Raw genomic sequence first — 14952 nt, 5'->3', positions numbered from 1 at the left:
TACCAGCAGGCTGAGGCCACAGCTCATGAGAACAGATCTGGAAGGCTGTTCATGGTATCTGCTTGTGTCCCCAGAGTACGGTGTGTTTGTTAGTTTATATAGGACACAGCTGCTTCAAGACAGAACAGCTAACTTCACAAGCACTCACATGGTTTGACCATATTGTTCCTTTTGTACAGAATTTATTGGTATTTCTTCCTGGATTTCACAGGAGCCCTCGACTTACTGACAGTTCTAAATAGTGGAATGAAAAACCATTAGGTATTTTTCTGAAAAGTATTTTTTGGTCTTGAATTGAATTACTGAATGGAAACAAATCTGCCCAAGTTAGGTGCCTGGCTGCAGGGAAGGGGGTGGGTATGCAGATTTTTCATGATAGAACATGTAAGTTTCCTCTATAATCAGAAAAAAAGAGGTACCAATTTCAGAACAACTGCAGATGATAAAGTTTTCTGCTATCTGACATCTCTCCATCTTAGGAAAGATAAAACCAAGAGGATGTGGTAGATCCAGTTGTGATACAGGTTTGCATGACAGAGGGTGGTAATGGTTCCCTGATATTTTACAGCACGGAGGCATACCCAGGAAGGTAACTGGGCTCCAGTCCCTCCTCAGCCCCAAAGGGTTTGAATTCACATTTCCTGGGAATGCTCTATCAGCCTACAGGATATACTAGTAAGAGCACTTGCCACTGCTCTTATTAAACCAAAGCTGCTCTGCAGCCAAAAATGAAAGGCACAGAGACAGAAAACAAGCTGATAAAATTTTGATTCCTGTTTATCTACGGAAGCACTCGGATAGCAGGAGGTAGAAGAGAAAGATAAGTGGGGGTTCTAGATCCTGTTCCCTGTAGTATATATACAGATTTTACAGCATACTGTCAATGGATAAAAGCAAAGAGAGTCTTGGGACCATGATTCGGTGTATGAGCTTTATTTCTTTCTCATCAAATGCCTGTAGCAAAGTGAAGGGAAACAATTTATGTTCACACTCAGACACCGAAGAGAGCCTCGACTGCAAACCTCCTGTATCATGCACGACTACTCTGACTAGTGCACAGTGAGCTGAAATCCTTCTCTGACTGCAGTCCTGACCAATCTGAACTATATGGACTTCTCTATAGACTTAAAGAAGTTAAAGCAAATACTTATCTTCCAACAACCAACTAAAGGCAGCCAGGGAGCTTCTGGTAAGCAAGGAGACACCTACTGAACTTAGATTTCTATGGAACATAGCAAACCTATTTAGGTAAGATAGATTACATACTATGTTTTAGTTCATGGCACTGTATTTCTATACATGTTTTCATTAGCAAGATCAGTTGATAATTTTACTTAATGACAAACAAACTCCTGCAACCAGCTGCAAACCTAAATAATACTCATCACAAGCAAAAACAAGTTGCATAGTAAATTGTAAAGAATACTAATGCTGCTAAAGCCTACTCAAATAGAAACATGCTATGAAAAGACAAATTAAGAAGTCACACAAGTCCAGATTTCATGCTGACAACAGTGACAGAAAGTAAAAGAATGAGAAAAGATGTCAGGGACAACGTGAAGATGCTGCCACTAAGAGCCTTCACCTGTCAAGTCAGCAAACCCCAAATGCAATCTTGATCTCTTCCCTTTGTTTTAATGCCTTTCAGAGAACACCGCTTTTGAAGTAGGGACCTTTTTTTCAAATAGTATATGTACATACTGCCATGCACAGAAGGTTTTTAATTCATGACTAGACCTCCTTAGTACTACCATACCACCAACAACTAACTTAAGAACACCACTTTGCTGTATTAACCATCCTTGTCCCTAGCTTGGTCCTAAGGCGGACAAAGAGACTATTTGTATAATGTTTTCTTGACGTGTTGAATCATAATTTGGGGCCAAGATCCCACAGTTTAGGAGTTGCTTTGGAAAGCATCTTGAATGGCAAGTAGTGCTTCGACACAGCTCATGGGAACAACCAACCTGTGTATGATCACCACATAGAAGAAACCGTTTAAGAGCCGACTGAGGTGCACTTTCTCCTGAGAATATTATTTTTGCCACATAGGTTTGTTTAGATATTTTTACCAGGCAATTATCCACAGACGGCAATTTATAGGGTAAACTGGCAACTGTATTTTGGAAAATTAGACTAACAAACAGGTGTATTGTGCTTGATGTTCAACATTAAATTAGGAGAGAAATACAACTCTGCATATTCTCAAGCACAGCAGGCAGAGCCCTGCCACAACACCTAATTAAAACACCAGCAATATGCTTTTACTGTTTATTACCTATGGCTTATACAGAGTTTCAACTTGAACATTTGCATCTTTTTCTGAAAAGCCAGTTTGTAACTACTTTTCTACTCTACACCTCTCAAACTATTGTGCTTACTAAAGCATGGAATATAAAAGCAGAATATCCCACCACCACACACCTGCAACTCCCCTCTTTCGCTAAGAAATCCCATGTTGGTGCATCCTGCCCACAGAAAGCTGGGATTTGTACAAGGACATTATGAAGCTCCTTCAATTTTAACTAAGGACAAAATAATAAAACCTATTCATATGCTGCTTATGCTAGCATGCAAGTACACCACAAAGACAGAACCTCTAAGGCTTAAACAGCTAACACACCAAGCCCACAGGTACCGATACTGTGGTTGAAACTAGTAGTTTCTGTAACTACAGCAGCTTCTATACATGTGCACCTTGAAAGCTTCCTCTTTAAGGATAAATATATAATGAAGACATTTAAGTGTTAAAAAACAAAACACCTAATTTTTTTCCTCTTAAAACTGTTCGTCAAAAATACCCATTTTCTATACTCTTGCCAACAGAAGTTTCCAGTAGTTCAAGTCCGTTACAGCCTTAACGATGCAAAGCACGCTGTCTCCTTGAATTTATAAGAATTCGCACTGTACCCAATCTCACTGTTATCAGTAGGCATTTTTCAATAACAAATACTTCAGGATTTTCATTATTACAAGCACCTCTTTACACAATTGTGATTAAAACAGAGAGAGAGAAAAAAAAAAAAATCTGTTTCATCACTTTTCAAATGCTTTTAGACCCATCCGTCATTTTTGCCGTAATAATTTAATTTCTCCTCTTGCTTAAATGTGACACATTTTTTTTGGCGGGGGAGAGTGTGAATCGAATATTTAGCTTGTTTACATAGGTCTTGCCGGTCTACAAGACTTCTTGGCTAAGTTTAGCATTTCTATCTCAGACAGATTACAATTAGGAATGCCACATAATGATTTAAGTCATTCTAGTAGAAAACACTAGTGTCTGTTCCTTGTGGTAGTATTAAATTCCCAGACACTCTGCACTGCTTACTACTCCCATAAAGAGACTATTTAATTTTGTGCAACTTAAACCTCACATTCATCCACACAGGGGGAAACAATAAGTTTAGTTAAACATATAAATATAGCTCTTACACAGCTGACTGTAACTGATGCTTCTGAGGCTGTAGTACCTTACTAATATCCACGACTGTCACATCTGGCTAAACTTACTTTAATCCAAGCTTTGCTTTTAAAGGAAAAGCAGAACAGAGGCATGTACATTCTTAAGTAAAAAGCTAGAGAATTTCAGTTAATATACTGTCTCGCTCATTTATTTCTTTAAGAGAAAACAGTTGCAAACGTCTCACTGGCTATTGCTGCAAGTACTGCAGGAAGCCCGAAGCTGGCACACCAACTCAGCAGAAACTCCATCGTTACACGGCAGTGTTCACCCACCAGCAGCTATCATTAACGCTCAGGGTACAGTTTCAGCAACCAAAACCAAGATGAAAGCTAACTACTGCTGAAAGGAACACGAGTGCTACAGCATCCTCACCTCCAAAAAAGCAACCTCTGCCCCTGCTCTCCCACTTGTGGGCCTCCCGCACCCCTGTGCCGAGCCAGCTCTGCTTGCTGGGCTGGCAGAGCGATGCCTGGAGTCATCCCTCTCCCGTCCACATCAAAACTGCTTTCCGTAAGCCGCAGCGAACTGAACCAGACCTCCACAGGGACAGAGGAGCGCTGAGAAAACAGCTTCTGTAAAGTGGCAGGTGGCTGTCAGACTGATGGACCTCCGAAATTACACTGTGCTCTTTGGGTGCTGCTAAACCAGCCGAAATCCAGGCTGTCACAGGCTCACCTTCCTTCTCTGCTGGCCTTGGCTGAACTGCTTATGAACGCCCTGTAACACAGCCAGCCAGTTTGGGGAGTTATTCTGCTTTTATTTTTTCCAATAGGTTATTAGAATAAATTAGTTGGCCAAAAAAATTAAGCAAAGAACAAAACACTGAAGGTTCTTCAGGTTTTCCATTGTTTTGGGAGTTCTTTTGGGTTTTTGGGTTTTTTTAATTTTAATTCAGGATTTGAGTAGCAAGTATGTAGAATAATGCTTACAGATAATATCCAAATATTTAATTGCAAGTTTTTTAAAAGAGTCACTATTCTGAACACAATTTAGAATGAGACTTGTACTGAAACAACTCTCATCCTCGGCATAGTTTCAACATTGGGTAAGTGATCGGGAAAATGAACATGCAGAAATATTAAAAAAACAGGTCATCCCACAGAACTACATACAGTCTTATAAATCTGTATCTATCTATGAGATTTTTTAAAATATATATTTAAATTTTTATATATTAAAAATATATAATGCACATATGTAACTAATGATTATTATTAATTCAATGGCAGCGATAGCTGGCTAGGTATAAGCACGCAGTGAGTTCATCCAGATTTTAAGCCTGAAGCTTGAGCACTTAGAAAAAGCTCACCAATCTCAGGAAAAGAAAATGACTTCAACTTTAAAAGACGTCTTTTGTTTAAAAAAAAAAAAAAAAACAACCCACCAACCAAAAACACACACACAAAAAAGAAAACAGACCCATGGAAGTGCTTTATGAAAAGCAGTACTTGCCTGAACAACCTGCCTATTAATACATTTCACCTCCTTTCCAGAGCAGGATTTTAAGCCTGGAGTTCACAGGCTGCTTCTAAGAGGACTGCAAAAGATAATAAAAGATGAGGTTTCTCAAAGTAGCCAAGTAGATCTACCAGTTTGTCACTACTGAACTGAGACAGCTCAACTTCTCTGGGCCCTAAAATTCCCCACTTTGCACCCTTCATCTATCTGGTGCCAACTGCTGAAACCTCTTAACTGAGACAGTGACATAAGCTGAGCAATAACTCCTTGCTGAGTTATTTCTCACCTGATCTAGCAAGCTAAGAGGGATTGCTCAAGTCAGAAGAGTACTGAAGCATGCACGAGCAGATGCTGTGAGGTTCCACAGCAGTTTATGCCAACTTATCTCTGGACTACCACAGTCCCACACTCCTCTCGCTATGAGCTGCACATTTTCCTATTCCTCCCCTTGGTCTGAAGTGTGTCACTAGCAACGCACGTGGTCACCCAACTGAAGCAGCTGATCTGGCTGAAAAATAATTTTTTGCCAAGCTATTTTTCAACCAGATTAGCTACTTCAATGACTTACTGTACAGCCTTATGACTTCCACTGCTGATGCAAGGAGGATGGCAAGACTGCACAGCTACAGGCAGGAGGGACAGTTAAGACCTACTCTGATATAAATTGCTGCAGAGCCATGTTCCTACAAAAATAAAACACATTTTTAGTTGAATTCATTGCTCAAGGGCTACCGGAACATTTTATGCAATATGAAATTTGGGTAAATTTGAAAACCATTTGTCTACTACAGAGTTTTGAGTTATCGCTAATGAGTGATCTCTCTTTTTTTTTTTAAATTCTGCAGAGATGTAGTATTAAAATTGCTTCCAGCTACAAGCAAATATTAATCATATTAAATACAGACATTATTAATTTAGAAAGTGAAACTGCATTGTGAATTATGCACCAAAAAGAGCCAGTATCTGTGCAAACTTTTTTGTTACTATCTAAACACTCTCCAAACTGGTCAGCTGGCAGTGATAAAAATGCTGGCAGCTATCTTACACACTATAGTTACTCTTCAACACTAAAGTTGAGTTTTTCACTGATACTGGTGATATGGCTGTGTAACATTTTAGTTTATATAACTTTTCAAAGGCTAGACAACATCTGCAGTGGAGGGAGGTAACAAATAGAGAAAAAAAATGTTTACCACTGTTTATCAATTTTATGATGCATTGTAAACAACCTATAGCTGATATGTATAGCATGTTCTTCTGAAAAAGGAAATTTGCCGTTTCCTTTTTACGCTCAAGTCCACACCCAGGAAAAATTACACTGAAATTATTGAACACTAATCTCTCGCACAGATTTGTATTTGCATAGAAATGACAAAAACAGCACAAAAAATTATTCCCCATTTTTGAACTGTACAGTAAAAGCAAAGAACAAATGTTATCTCCTAAAATGTTACACTTACAGATATTTTGGAAATGCATGTAGGTTACGTTCACACACAACTGAAAGATTTTTAACCTATTCTGACACAAAACCATCAAATTTCATTTCAAAACCAGTCAAGCCTTGTATTTTATGTAGACGGGCTACAGTATTCCTTTCAGCACCAGGACGGCGTTTACCTAGCACCAAAAAGTAAGCTTGTTAACATATACTAAATACAACCTTGCAAAAAACACAAAAGGAACCTCAGAGTATCCCATACCCACCAAAACTAATTTCCTAATACACAAGAAAATAAAACACCAGGCTAATAAGCAAAAACCCAGCCAGAACACACCAGCAGCACATAATCAACTTTGCTTACCCTAGTCAATCTTGTGGATGATGCTAGCAAAGACTTCCTCATTTCTCCTTTTTAGTATCAGAAGAGGGAGCATTTCACTTGCTGACTGGACAAGCACAAAGTCTTCAGCCACTCCACTCTCAAAGACGTGGTAATAATACGAGAAGTCACGCCGATGCAAAATTTGATCCCAACTTAATGATAGCCACCTACTAAAACGTGTCATCTTTTGATCCCTGGGAGAGTGCTTTTCATTTAACATCAAAAAGATTCCATTCTTTTGTATTCATCTCCACTTCAGAAACAGGCTTTCCTTTTAGCTGTACCCATCTTCACACAAACCCTTTTTACCTAAGGTCTGGAAAACCAGACAGCTGAGGGTCTAGGCAGAGCTCGCATGCTGCCCAATTTAATGCTCGAGCAACTGAATCTGCAGAGGATGCCTGCCAAGCTACCGGAATGCCAGGTCCTTCCAATGACCTCCGACGGTCCGTGATACACCCCTGACACTCAGGTTACCCCACAACTCCCTGGGAGAGCAGCCCGCCATCTTCTGCTTTACGGCAGCGCAAGGCCACGGATCACTCCCTGTGGGTCCTGCCAGCCTCCAAAGGCACAGAGCAGACGAGGACAGATCAAACGCCCTCGCAGAGCAGCTAGCTGCACCAGAGGCAGACACGGCTCTCGCCGCGAACGCCCGAGCTTAGCACCGCGGTAAGACACACCGAACTACAATTCCACCAAAGAAAGTTAACAAACCCCAGAACGACAGCTCATCCTCCTTTTCCCTTTACCAAAGGGAACTGCCCCTGCATGCTTATCTCAATACTTACTTCAGGGCCGACGATATACCAAACCAGACATCCCGGTCTCAGGTTTGTTTTTCAAAACCACGACCTCGGGGACGAAGTACGCATTAATATCCAAGACACTACCTTTGACTCACAATAACACCATTTCCTAAGTGAAATACTGCCTCTTTCTAAATTATCTAATACAATTATTTTTCTTCTCTTTTTAAATAACCACAAATCAGTCATCTTTGCATGAGGGTAAGCTCAGTGTTTCAGTTCAGCCCAATATACAATTATTGTTTTTCATTCTACCACAAAGGACGAGAAAAGAAGAAGAAAGCTTTCACTTTTTCCGTTCAGCTTCCACATCAAAAGTGCCTTTACTTGCACAGCTCTAAAGGTAAAAAATTTATTTGTTAATAGCCATAACAGAAAATTAACTACATGTGAGTACTTGTATGTAGTATGTATACTACACAGAAATTTACAGTTTAATACAGTAAGAATCCATATAAACAATGGCTCTCCTTCCTGCTTACACACTAGAAGGTACCAAGAGCAAAAGTTAAAACTAAGCTAAGTCAAAACTAGGACTAAGTTAAGCGTGAGCGATCTTGTACAAAATACTATCAGAAATAAATGAACTTCAAATATTATGTCGATCTTTTGGGGGAAGAAAATACCGGTACTAGATATTGTATATATTATATTTTATGAGCATTTTAAGAAGAATCTGCACTTAAATATGGTCTTACAAATTCAAAGTTTAGAGAAAATGACTATAAACAGAAAACTACTAATTTGTTGGAAGAACATGAGAACTGCACTGATTTATCAAAGATATGCAAGACATTTTTCTGTGGGAGAAGGAAAAGAATGAAAAGGATGGTGAGAACACACCAGTATCTTCTTAGCTCTTTCTAGCAATAACAAAGTTAAGATTCCAGCCTCAATTCTGTAACTCAAAACTTCCCGCTCTGATAAAAACCACAAGAATACTAATGACATTTTTGCTGCTGCTGTTGGAAAAGAAAGCAAGTACATGAAACTGCTTTTAAGACAGAAAGCACATTTCCTAACCCTTTTTGCAGCTGACTGTAAAGAGAAATTGAGAAAGAGAGAGACAAAAATATCACTCTAAGAAATTAAAGAGCCTTTACTTAGCGATACCCCAAAGAGGATTACAGGTCAGGTAGCAATCCTATTACCTTTCCCAAAAGAAAACATTAATATTATAGTCTCATTAGGCTACTTTCTCTACCATGTGCTTGCTTATGTGCAAATTTGGTACTAAATTAGTGACTTTACCATCTCTGTGAACATCTTCTATCTGTCAATGGGGGAATACAATAGCCTAGGAAGTCCACTAACCATCCTGATTAATCTGAGTATAGAAAAGTAAAAGGTGGTTATTACAAAAATACAGGATATTTAATAACAACATTCTGCTAAAGAGCACACCCTTAGTACTGAAAAAAGACAACTGCACCATTTAGTGATGCATAGCGAGGTGCCCAGTGCCTCATTTTTCACTCACAGAAGTCAGAATTTTCATTTTCTCTGCATGACATTCCCAATACAAGCTATTCAGCAAGCCTACACACGTCTTAAATTGGGCTAGAAACTCATACAGGCTGTTATGAACACAGCTAAAGCACGCAACAATTTCTTACAATGAAGCTGTATATACTTGTTACTGTTACTTACACTACTAATCCACATGGTGGGAGAGACGAAAGTTTAGAGAAAGGTCTCATCATAAATTTATCCTGACTTACAGTTTTAACAGTTTAGGTTACTGGGCCATGCCTATGTGGGGGGAAGAAAAAAAAGAAGAAAAAAGAGAAAAAAAAAAGAAAAAAAGGTGGGGGGGAAGGGAAAAAATAAAAAAAGTAAAATTTGTCTTCCCACTTGTGGGTAAACACAAAAATGACTTTGTAGGCCACCCGAGAAACTCCATAACCACAACAACTGGCAGATACTGGTCAATATTGTGGTCAGCCACGGTTACTGCATGGCAAGTAACATCACCCTTTTCAGAAAGTTGGCAACAAAATACACAACAGAACAGAGCAACACAGAGCAAGGAGGAATTACACAGATAAAAGATGGTATCGGCCACCATAAATGACAATGTTATTCAGCATTAGAACTAAATAACAAATTTCAATTTTTTTGACACAAAAGGAGCCTTAAATCAGACCAAGATATTGCCAGTGTCTGTCCAGGACACCAAGCCACAGAATTTGTTCATCTGTTCATGATTCTGTGACACTCCCTCTTGAAAAACAAACAAACATCCTCTTCGGAAACAAGAGCTAACTCTCCCCTACACCGAAAACTCATTTTCCTGTAAAGCTTTGAGATGCACGTGTTTGTATAAAAAACACCCATGCACAAACACACACACCAGAGCAGAAGCCTGAAAAATCTTGAGTCATCTAACCAGCAACGTTAAAACTGCTCATGAGAACGCTACTACTAGTAAGCGCCTTCCAAGCAAGGTGCGTAGAGCAAGCGGGGACAATTTATAGAATCAGCAATATAAAGACAGCTGGGAGTTGAGAGTTAGGAAAACACGGACTTAACTCAGAGTTTTCTGCTGCTGGGATACAGGAAATTTTCTACAGGGCACAGAATGTAGCATCTAGTCATAGGGGAATAGTACACATACCGGCAAGTACTTTTTAATGACATTTCCAAAATAAATCTAACTACATATTGCCTTAGCTAAATTTTTAAGAATTATTTAATTTATGTAATTGCTTTATGAGCTCTACCAATAGATCCCAAGAAGCTTAAAAAAAAAAAAAAAAAAAGGCACTTGCAACAAGGATTCTCTCTCAGAGGGCTGACTGCCGCTCCTAAGAATTAAGAGGATGCCAAGAGGATTGGCCACCCTAAAAAAAAAAGTTGGAAAAAATAAATCACTTGAAGTTCTAGAAAAGCAAATGAAGGCAGAATAGGCTCTGCTACTGCCAAGCCTGAAGTCCGTCTCTTCTGGATCCATCTAACCAATATCTCTTCCAAGTGCTGTGTGAGGAGGCATGAGCAATCAATCTTAAAGCTAGCTAGCTTGCCACAGTTAATACTGATTAGGAAAATCCCTGCCTGTTTTAACTTCAGTTTTGCACTGTTTCACTGATTATAACAGTCTCTCTCATGTGGAAGGGGTACAAAATGTATTTGGAAAAGAGCAGGGAGGAAGAGGGGGTCGGATACACCAACCACCGGTAAAGCTCCCTCCAGCCTCTACTCTTTCCCCCCGAAACCCAGGCCCCACGCCACGCGGTGGGTACAGCTGACAGAGAACAGAAAGCAGCGCGGCTCATACATCCGCTGCCTATGTGCGACGGCGACATGAGCGAAGGCTGCAGCGGGCATCGCGAGCGGGTCCGCCCTAAGCAGCCCAGGCGCCCCGGCCCGCAGGCGGGAGAGCAGCCGCAGGGACTCCGCGTGCCTGCCCACTAGACGGAAACGGAGCAGGGATGTAGCCTGTTCCAGAACCACAGCCTTTGATAATGGCTTATAAAAAGGGTCCCATCGAGAGGATGGACTCTAACAGCCTGTTTAACAGCAGTCCTGCCGCAATCGCCATCGGAACCGAACCGTTAGGCCACGTTACCAAGAGCCAGGAAGCCTGCAGCAGGCTGATCAGGGGGCTGGGACAACCACGAGCTAAGTCTGCATCACATCACTCAACTAAATCGAGACTGGGTGGAAAGGTAGGCACGAAAACTATTTACAGACAACTTCAGAGCATTCATACCAGTGGCAGCAAGGGAATTCTATTTAGAGCAACGGAGAACATAGCATGACACATGCCCCATGTTTGCATCCCTCTCCCCAAGCTTGCCATTCTGCTACCTAAGTTACCTACTTCCTGAGCCGCCTGCTATAGCGAATGAGCTCTTTTCAAAACTGCACCACAGCAGAGTTACTCTAAGAGAGGTATAGGGAGGATGGTTAAGAACAGAGGAATGAAATCCGGAAGAAAGAACAGCAGGAAAAGTTTCCGGACAGTTTGTCTTCAGCTGTGGGAATCACTTCCCAAAGGAAGTGGTAGAAGATTAACCACTTGAGTCACTCGAAGCTCAAGACAAAACACTAAAATTCTGCACTCGCATCAGAAATTCATGCATATTCTAGAGAAACTGGCATCCCTCTGAAACAGCCCTTCACAAGGGTGGGCATAACTAGGAACATGATGCAGATCGGGTGACCGAATGTACAGAACAGAATGAGCTCCCTGGCTGCACACACAAAAAACACCACATTTTTAACGGCTGACATTTCATTTTGAAATAAGTCTGGTTCATTTATCACATGGCTGGCAAACAGATACAGCACTTACCAGCTCCAGCTTTGATTAAGGTTAAGATTTCATTCTGCATGCCTGTCAGGTTTGCACCTTTCAGCTGAACTATCTTTGGAAAGGACAAAAGTTGAAGATGTTCACATCCTGAACTTGCCTCGTCTTGCCTACCTATTGCCAATGGCTCACTGTTTTTGCAACCCTTATAAATATAGCCTTAGGCAGGCTTACAAAATGCTACTTAATCATTTGCCAGAGGCAAGTAATATTTTTTGTGACAGGAGAATGAATCATCAGTTTCATCACCGGGATGGATGTGGACAATGAATGTTTTCACTACCTTTAGAGTCTTGTTTAATTTAGTCTAACTTACATCTTTCTAGTAGTACAATACTTCTTTAAAAAAAAAAAAAAAAAGCTGCAACCAAGTAATCTCATTTCATAATAGAAAACTGATTTTCTCACCCTACCACCATCACCTACCAAATGCTTAATGTCCCGGGAGTACAGATTATCCAAATCTGTTTTCACATACATAAAGTCTTGCTCCATTTCAGCACTTAAGCACGCACGCAGCGTTAACCATGAGCGGTTCCACTAGTCTGAATGGAGACAATCCTTACTCCTAAAGGTTTGTGCGTCTTGGCATGAACAGGACTCTAGCACCAACGGCAAATCTACCAGAAGAAAAAAAAAAAAAAAAAAAAATCAATGTTTTCACCCAACAGGTATGCGCACATGTGTTGGCACGAATGGAGTGTTACATTATAGCAAGGACAGATGCAGAAGGAACCAAGAACACTGTTCGACCTTTTTTCATAAAGAAAAATAGTCACGAAGACTACCTGATGAGTCTAACAGGCAGTCAGGCACTTATTCCGTAAGATAGAGACATCTGACATGGGCTAAACAGTGAGTCAGGAAGAATTTCCTACCATTTCGTGTTTCCTCCAACCATCGGTATAGGAAGGTAACAATACGAGAAAAAACACTGCGCTCCTATTGCTGCAAGTTACCTCAGAAATCTCCACGTGAAACAGATCACAGGCAGAGGCCTCGCACTCCCACTTTCACCCCGACACAAGCCTACAGCAAGCCGTGAAGGCTCAGAGCCAGCCTGGAGCAGGAACCGCAGAAATCTGAACGCATCGAGCACTGAAAACGCTGCGCTACGATCACGCCGTCATTCAGACGCTGCACGTACCCCGCTCTTAATGGTTACTTTTCGCAGACATGTGCGGGTCAAAAATCTCGATGCTCAAGTTCCTGCACTGCCTCAGCTCCTTACGATCTCATTCCTTCTCCCCAGCGCCTGCTTCCCGCGGAAGCCAAGCCTTCCCCCCGCCGCACCGGGCGCCCAGGGGGACGCCCGCCCTCCCTCCCACGCACTCCCGGGGAAGCCGCCCGAAACTTCACCCGGCGCAGCGCTGCCCCGTGCCGGGCACCCCCGGGCGGGAGGCCGCGGGCGGCACAGGGCAGCTCCGAGCGGGGCAGCGCCGCAGGCTCCCACCTTCCCAGGGAGGGAAGGGTCGCGGCGGCCCGGCCGCGGGCGCTGCCCGGGCAGGGCCGGGCCCCGGGCGGACAAAGGCCCGGCTGCTGGCTGGCCCCTACCGGCCCGGGAGGCCCGAGGCCGCCGTCCCGCCGCCACAGGAAGCCGCAGGCTGGGCCCGACACCTTCCCGCCCGCCCGCGGCGAGCACAGCGGCCCGGCGCCGGGGCCGGCGCGGCGGGAGGCGAGGCGCCCCTCCTCCGCCCGGGACGGGCGCCCAGGGACCCGCGCCCGGGGCGGCGGCGGCGGCTCCCGGCGGGAAGCCGCGGCTCGCCGCCCTCTGCCCCGCACCACCCGCCGCAGCCCGCCCGGAGCCCGGCGGACGCGCCCGAGACGAGGCGCCCCGGGCCGGGCGGGCACCGCTCAGCCCGCTCCCGGCCGGCCCCGACCCCCGCCCCGTCCTCCCGATACCTCGGCCATGGCCGCGGCGCGGCTGGCTCCTGGCAGGGGGCGCCTCCGGGCCCTGCCTGAGCGGAGCAGCCCCTCTGCCCCGGCGTCCCGGCAGCGGAGCGGGCTGGGCTGGGCTGCGCTGGGCTGGGCTGGGCTGGGCGCGGCGCGGCGGGACGCCCGGCCTCGCTCCTCGCTCCCCGTCCGGCTGCCCGCTGCTGAGGGGGAGCCCGGCGCGGCGGAGGACGGGAGGGGAGGGGAAGGTCCGCGCTCGGCCGCGCTTTCCCCGCCCCGGAAACACATTCCTCCCCGCTGCAGTCAAGCCCGGGCGGGGGAGGGAAGGAGGACTCTGCTGCCCGGGCTGGGGCTCGTCCCCTGCCTGTCCCCCACCTCCCTCGGCGGCGGCCGCCAGCGCCTTATTTGGCGGGGTTTTATTAGCGCCCCGGCCGCCGGTGCCGCCGCTCCGATGCCCCCTGCGCGCCCGCCCGCCCGCCCGTCGGGCAGCGGCGCCGGGGCTGCCCCGCCGCCGGCCGCCTTCCCCTCGGCGCGCCGGGGCCGAGGGGCTGCTCGACCCCAGCGCCGCTTTTTCCGGGCTGCGCCTTGCCCCGCTCCGCTCCCCCCGCTGCCCGGGTCCGGCCGGCTCGCCCCGGCGGCGCCGGGACACGCGTGGCGGCAGCGGGGCGGCTGGGCGAAGGGGGCGCGGGGAGCGCCCGCCCCGCTCGCTCGCAGCTGCTCCCAAAAGCGGTGGAGGTCAGGCAGTGGCCGGTGAGGTCGGCGTGGCGCTGGTACCGCTGCCCGAGCCAGAAAGTGCAGCTCCCCAAAGTCCCTTGGCCAGAGCCTGCTGCTCCTCGGCGTGTGCCCTCGGCGTGTTTAAGTGCTCCTTGAAGTAGGTCCTTGGAGGATCTACTGATTAAAAAAAATAAAGAAAGAGAAAGGTGGTGCTCGACACTTGGAGAGGTAAGGAGCGATGGGAAAGGCAAGCTATGGACTCAGCTCAGTCATAAAAGCTGTGCCCTTACGCGCGGCCCCTGGAGCTGGTGGCAGTCCCTCTTTTGGTACGATTAACTAAACGAGTGGTGCTGCAGATCGATCATTGGTATCGCTTTCCCCCTGCTTTGTTTCTAGCTGCACTTTCAAATAAAAACCCAACAACGTTTCTGCCTTACTCAAGCGCAGCCCGTGATTCAGCCTGCGTTCTGTTTG

At 44.9% G+C, this 14952-nt stretch overlaps 1 protein-coding gene across 2 annotated transcripts in view; it reads right to left on the bottom strand.

The window, feature by feature from the left end:
- ITGB1 (integrin subunit beta 1) overlaps positions 1 to 14052 on the bottom strand; it is a 45367-nt gene extending 31315 nt beyond the window's left edge. The window contains exon 1 of one of the 2 annotated variants that reach the window (XM_075706493.1): positions 13774 to 14052. In XM_075706493.1, coding sequence (XP_075562608.1) covers positions 13774 to 14052 — 279 coding nt within the window. Of the gene's footprint in view, positions 1 to 12297; positions 12305 to 13773 lie in introns of those variants that run through there. The other variant, XM_075706494.1, reaches the window with a different exon arrangement.
- Between the last annotated feature and the right edge of the window lie 900 nt (positions 14053 to 14952).

Source organism: Pelecanus crispus, chromosome 2, assembly GCF_030463565.1.
Source record: "Pelecanus crispus isolate bPelCri1 chromosome 2, bPelCri1.pri, whole genome shotgun sequence".
NCBI lineage: Eukaryota > Metazoa > Chordata > Aves > Pelecaniformes > Pelecanidae > Pelecanus > Pelecanus crispus.
Note: the sequence above shows the minus strand (reverse complement) of the source record. Positions and strands in the feature narration are given on the sequence as shown.